The following is a 6,556-nucleotide window of genomic DNA, read 5'->3' on the forward strand; positions in this document are numbered from 1 at the left end:
TCTTTGTTGGCGGAGAAATGCCTTTTGGGTACTCAGATCTGATGGAACAGAGGTTGTTTCAAGAATGTGTCCTGTTTTCGTCCTCTGTTTTTGAGTTCATTCAACTATCAACACCCACTTGAGTTAACAAGTGTTTGAGGGATTTCTGTTTGGGGAATTTCTTGAGCGGTGGAATCGAAATCTGTAGAAGAGAAAAGAAAAGAAAGATGTTGGCTGTTGGTAGCCCTTTTACCAGTCTTCGCACGAGCTCTAGTTGTAATGCTTTGCTCAGGGAACTTCAGGTTGGTCTCTTTTTCTTTTTACTGCCTTCTTTTCTCTCCCACTTTTCATTCTTTTGTTTCTAATCTGCTTCACAATGATGGGTTTGTGAGATTCTCAGTGAAGGGCTCATGATGGGTTCTTTGGCGGCGCTATGAGCTACCTGCTGCTAGCGATGATCAATCTTTTAGAGACATGAGAGACTGATTTTGTACTTTTTGAAAAAAATTTCTTTTTGGGGTCTTCTCCCTCTCTGTTTCTCTTGTTTTGCTTTGTCCTAAATTTCTCTGTTTCAGTTCTTGAGCTGGTTGGGAGGTAGTAGTTCGATGTATTTATGTTTGTAATTCACCTCAATTCTTATGAGTGCAGCAAATATGGAACGACATTGGCGAGAGTGAAGCTGACAAAGACCGCATGCTCCTAGAATTGGAGATGGAATGCTTAGAAGTGTACCGGCGAAAGGTGGAGGAAGCTGCAAATGCCAAGGCGCGGCTCCATCAATCCGTTGCATTGAAGGAGGCTGAGGTTGCAACATTGATGGCTGCTCTCGGTGAACTATCTTCTCCGGTAAAGATCTTTGTTCCTCATAGCTTGGAGCCCATTTAAGTTTGAGTCCTCGTGATTGTTCTTAGTTTGTTGATGACCATTTTGGTGGCAGAGTCAAATTGAGAAGAGGTCCAAAACATTGAAAGAAAAGCTTGCTTCTGTCACTCCCTTAGTAGAAGAATTGATGAAGAAGAAAGAAGAGCGTTTGAAACAATTTGCTGATATAAAAGCCCAAATCGAGAAGTTCAGCGTCGAGATCTCGGGGTATAGCAACCATCTTAATGATCACATGAACATCAGTACTTTAAGCTTGGAAGAAACAGACCTGTCTTTGAGAAAGCTTAATGAGTATCAAACACATCTTTGCACCTTACAGAAGGAGAAGGTTTGGATATAGAAACTTGAAGATATAATACGATTGAGGGTACTGTCATAGTTTTGAATTGTTTGCATTTGTCATGAAATTCTTTGCAGTCTGATCGACTTCATAAGGTTTTGGAACATGTTAGTGAGGTCCATTCTCTCTGTAGTGTCCTTGGTTTGGATTTCGGCCAGACCGTTAGCGAGGTGCATCCGAGCTTAGAAAGAACGAGCGTCGAACAAGCTACAAATATCAGCAATAGAACATTGGAAGGCTTAGAACACACCATTCTTACATTGAAAACAGAAAGGAAAACTCGAATCCAAAAGGTAAAACTCGTGCACGTCGTCGCTCGAGATTTCTTGTCATGTTTTTCCAACTAAGTTTATAACTTGCTTCAACCCTGCAGTTGAAGGACATTTTGACATCATTATTTGAGCTTTGGAATTTGATGGATTCATCACATGATGAAAAGCGTAAATTTTCGCGGATTACTTCCATCATGCGTGTATCCGAAACAGAAGTCACCGAACCGGGTCTTCTCTCCACAGAGACAATTGAACAGGTTTGAAGTATTCTCAAATATGATTTTCATGGCTGACTTCGAAATGAAAATTCTCATATTTTGATGTCTCTAGGCATCAGCAGAAGTTGAGAGGTTAACTCAACTAAAAGCGGGTCGAATGAAACAACTCGTCCTGAAGAGGAGGTCTGAGTTAGAGGAGATTTGTAGAATGGCTCACATTGAAGCAGATCCTAGCACAGCTCCAGAGAAATCAAATGCTTTGATAGATTCAGGTAATGAAATCCTACATTGTTCATCAATCGATTTCTCGATCATGTCGTCAGGCGAGATAGAAACTTGGTTAATGTACATGCCTTTTGTGTTACAGGACTACTAGATCCTTCTGAGCTCCTTGCAAACATTGAAGTGCAAATCGTCAACGTGAAGGAAGAAGCCACCAGCAGAAAAGAAATAATGGATAGAGTAGACCGTTGGCTATCAGCATGTGAGGAAGAAAAATGGCTTGAAGAGTATAATCAAGTAAGCTGAGTATTTTGGTTTGGTTTTGCCTGCAACATCAGAAAGATGTCGATTACTTTACGAACTCTTCTACTTGATTTGCTTATCTTCGAACGTGATTATTTATGCTTGCTCTGTTGCACTAACATCTTGTCATTCGAGTCGCAGGACGAGAATCGTTACAATGCAGGGAGAGGTTCACATGTTAATCTGAAACGAGCAGAGCGAGCGAGATTGAGTGTTAGCAAAATCCCAGGTATTTTACCCAGGAAGTAATTTATCTTCATATCAGGATGAACAATTAGTGGAACATTCTGTCCTTAAACTTAGTTGGGTTGATCAATTTTAACAATCAAGTGGTGTTTGTCTTCAGCTATTGTTGATAATCTGATAAACAGAACGTTGGCCTGGGAAGATGAAAGGAAGACAATGTTTCTCTATGATGGGGTAAGAATTAAACCATCTGTTTCTTTTGGCATCTGCTGCATAATTTGCATTGGAAAGCTCATTGGTTCATCTTCTTTCAGGCGAGATTGGTGGCTATACTTGAAGACTATAAATTAAGTAGACAGCAGAGAGAAGAGGAGAAGAGGAGACACAGGGTGGGTACTTTTATTTATGTTCTTATTTTGAACTATCAGGTTAGTTCTCTCTTTACTGTCATTTCCTGAAAAGAAAGTGTTTCATTCTCAGGATCAAAAGAAACTCCAAGATATGCTTCTCACTGAGAAGGAAGCTACGTACGGATCTAAACCCAGTCCTCGGAGGAGCAACAGCTTTAGGAAGACGAATGGATATCGAGCGAATGGGAATGGATCAATGACACCCACACCTCGTCGAAACTCTGTTGGTGGAGCGACCCCAGAGCTCTTGACTCCTAGATCATATTCGGGTCGCCAAAATGGATACTTCAAAGAAATGAGGAGGTTGTCTACTGCACCATTGAACTTTGTGGCAATGTCCAGGGATGATACAATGTCATATGCTTCCATTTATGAAGGATCTGACACAGGTTCCCCTCCCCAGAGTTAAATCTCAATGCATCATGGTATGTTATGCTCACTGCTCATTTCTTTTGTTTTAACGTTTCAAGAAGAGGATAAAACATTTCTTTTCATTTCCAATTTCGCTCTATTTGTGAGTGAATTTAGCTTTTAACCAGGAGCTCGTATATCATCTCTGCAGGAAGGATGCAACGGTCACAAACTGGATATTCGTATAGATGAATCAGCAACCTTGTGAATATGAAACAAATTATAAACTGATAGAACGACTCGAAGGAAGGAGTGCGACTAACAGGTCTAGAAGAAGGCTTAAAAGACGGTGTTTTAGTAAGTAGCCAGCCCCCTGTATGTTATAAAATAGGTAGGGACAATAACAGATAAGAAGCTCAAAACCATGCATCTAATGTCTTGTATGTTGAAGAAATAGAAAGATTGATATAATAGGGATTGCGACCACAATGTTCTGTGGATTTTGTTAGTGTTTCATGAGTTCTGTATATATTTATCTTCCTCAAACAAAAACAACCATTTGTTTTAAGATTATTTATCTTTTGGAGATGCATAATAATTCAGGTGTGTTTTAGCCATGCTCTGGTCGATCCCCCTCCCTCGAACATGAGTCAGGACTTGACATGCTCTTTTCCATTTCTACTGATCGCCCCAGACAGGTGCAATCGCAGATAATCAATGGGAAACTACATTATCTAACAAAGCTCGTGATAATGCGAGCTTGCTTGGTCAGGGAGAAAGACACAGGTCTAGGAGGACACTTCAACTTTGCTTCTACGGGAGGATATGTAACAGCCAATATCCAAATCAAGAAAAAGCAAACCAACAACTTCACTCCAAATAACTTAAAGCTTGTTCAACAATTTCTTGGTTTCTGATAAAGCAATTCCAAAAGATCTAAAATGAAATCACCCAATTGTGATTTGAGAGTTTTCAGAACATTGATAACTTAAAGATGTTGTTTCTGTGTTCTTCCTTACCCCTCGTTCACTAATCGTCAACAAGGAGGGGAAAGTGTCACAAACTCCAATAATATCTAGGAAGATCTGATACTAATTTTCAACATGGAACAAAGAACATGAATACTTTAAAAAGGAATCTCAAATAAATGGAAGTTCATCTAGATAAATTTTTTGGTTTGCTTGCACGTATCACATAAGCTAAGGGAAAATAAATAAAAGAACTTCAGTGTCCAAATATTGTAAACAATTATGAAATGTTAATAAAACTCATGAACTACAAACTACCAGCAGAGCTCTGCAGAAGTATACACAATTCAAGCAGACGACGTAACCATTTACTTACCAACAGAATTAGTCTCTCTACCTGATTGTGACGAACTTATTGGTACCATGTCTTGCCCAGTGAGTCCTCAAATCGATTGGGTTTGCAAAATTATAGCCATCAGCTGCTAGTTTCTCGAGTACCTTCTTAAACGCACCCTGACTCATTTTTCTCCCAGCTATCCTCGCACCACGTCTTTTGTCACTCATGGGCAAAGGATAAGTTGATATATTGGTAGTGCAACAAGCAGACTGCCAACCACCACATCCCCATCTGTAACATTGATGAGGAGCTCCAGTGCAGGAGCAGACAGGGATTGGAATACCTGAAATGTCCATATCAATCCCATTTATAACAAGATCAATGTTCTTCTTTGGTGGTTTCACACGCTGCACAGCAGCAGTGCTAGTATCTTTTGGTTTCCTCGGTTTTTTAGCTTTGGGGGTTTTGGGGCCAGCCTCATTACTCTGTCTTTTCTTTGCTTTCCCACCTTCCTTCTTCACTGGAGGCTCTTCAACTCTACTTCCTGCCATTTCATCTCTAGAAGAAGAGGGTGGTTGCAAGATCTGCAAGGAGTGAGCTCCTGAAGTCTCTGGAATAACAGGGTAATTGTGATTGGCAGGTAACATATTAAGAAACCTATCTCTGGGGTTACCTCCCCAATTGTCCCTCACATAGTTCATATGTACCGGAGCTTCAGAAACGACGCAATCCCGAGGATGAAACGATCCATTAGCATTAACCATAACAGAAGGATCACGGCCTGGTAAGTAGTGTTTTATATCCCGCTCAGACATAGTGGACATGAGCTGCAGGCCAAGATGCCCTTTGAAGGACGGCTCATAATATCCCCAATTGCGCATGTTCAATGCATCATCATCCATGAGAACTACATATCAAACATAACATCAATAAGAGAAAAGTCCTCAGGTTTTGAACCTTCCCAATAACCGTATATGGATGGCGATTGTTGAACCACATCATAATAATGGCTTTGAAATGAAGACAAACAAAACAAAGAAAAAAAGACCCAAAACTGGATGGGAAAGGAAAAGGAGAAGTAACAGGACAAGTAAAGAGAAAGGGAACGATGAAAAATTGGTATGGAAAGATCTAGAACACTAATTTTGTAGATCGATCTTGTTTCTAGATATTTGGTGATTAAATAGGATTCCAGATCTATCATTCAATTCAACAGAGACAACGAGAGAAAAAAAAAATTCAATCAAGAAAGTTAGGGTTCGGATCTCATTTCCAAGGTCCTGAACTCGAATATTCGAAGATTACAACCAAATAAAGAAAATAAAGACTTGGTTCTCATTGACAACATGGGAAGCAAAATAGAAGCCCTAAACAGAGATCCAGAACAGTAAAAAAAAAAAAAAAAAAAAAAAAAAAAAAAAAAAAANAAAAAAAAAAAAAACCGTGGAAGTAAAGAAAACATGAGATCTCAGACATCCATGATGCAGAAATCGGAAGAAATTAGGGTTTCGAAAGCAGGCAAATCCGAAAAAGCACAGATCTGAAGAAAATAATAGAATAGAAATCTGGTATTCACAAAAACAAAAGAAGAAGCAAATGCATATTTATATTGGTTTGCAGATAACAGGCGTAATAGTACAAGAAGGACCCTTATATTCAAACTCGAGAGAGAGAGAGAGAGAGAGAAATAGGAGGGGAGAGAGAAAGAGAAAGGAGGGGAGGGAGAGAGAGAGAGAGAGAGAGAGCTTACTTGGGTGGGTGTAAACGGTTCTTTAGGGTTTTGCCCTTCTGGAGAGAGAGACAGAGACAGAGAGGAGAGAGGAGAGAGGAGAGAGGAGAGAGAGGAGAGAAGAGAGAGGAGAGAGGAAAGAGAGAGAAAGAGAGAGAGCTAAAAATGGGTATCTATCAAAGAAGTAGTTATCGCTTTAAAATAAGAAGAGAGAGGGAAAGGATAAGCAAAGCAAAGTTTATATATTTTTTTATTTCTTATTTATTAACAAAATTAATAATTTAAATAATATTATTATTAATAATATTAAAAAAAAAAAAAAAAAAAAAAAAAAAAAAAAAAAAAAAAAAAAAAAAAAA

General features: G+C 39.1%; 2 protein-coding genes across 2 annotated transcripts; one reads left to right on the forward strand and one right to left on the reverse strand.

Moving 5' to 3' along the window:
* Window positions 1–206: 206 nt before the first annotated feature.
* On the forward strand, window positions 207–3,780 carry LOC111808378 (65-kDa microtubule-associated protein 6-like). The gene is made up of 12 exons (XM_023694310.1): window positions 207–281; window positions 628–825; window positions 917–1,189; window positions 1,279–1,494; window positions 1,575–1,730; window positions 1,804–1,963; window positions 2,059–2,210; window positions 2,358–2,445; window positions 2,563–2,636; window positions 2,717–2,791; window positions 2,883–3,237; window positions 3,375–3,780. The coding sequence occupies exons 1-11, from the start codon at window positions 207–209 to the stop codon at window positions 3,219–3,221; spliced, it is 1,806 nt and encodes a 601-aa protein (XP_023550078.1). The 3' UTR covers window positions 3,222–3,237; window positions 3,375–3,780.
* A 505-nt stretch (window positions 3,781–4,285) lies between these two features.
* LOC111808379 (protein BASIC PENTACYSTEINE2-like) lies at window positions 4,286–6,383 on the reverse strand. The gene is made up of 2 exons (XM_023694311.1): window positions 6,219–6,383; window positions 4,286–5,375 (listed from the first exon to the last, which is right to left on the reverse strand). The coding sequence occupies exon 2, from the start codon at window positions 5,368–5,370 to the stop codon at window positions 4,525–4,527; it is 846 nt and encodes a 281-aa protein (XP_023550079.1). The 5' UTR covers window positions 5,371–5,375; window positions 6,219–6,383; the 3' UTR covers window positions 4,286–4,524.
* Window positions 6,384–6,556: the final 173 nt, after the last annotated feature.

Source organism: Cucurbita pepo, chromosome LG13, assembly GCF_002806865.2.
Source record: "Cucurbita pepo subsp. pepo cultivar mu-cu-16 chromosome LG13, ASM280686v2, whole genome shotgun sequence".
Classification (NCBI taxonomy): Eukaryota; Viridiplantae; Streptophyta; class Magnoliopsida; order Cucurbitales; family Cucurbitaceae; genus Cucurbita; species Cucurbita pepo.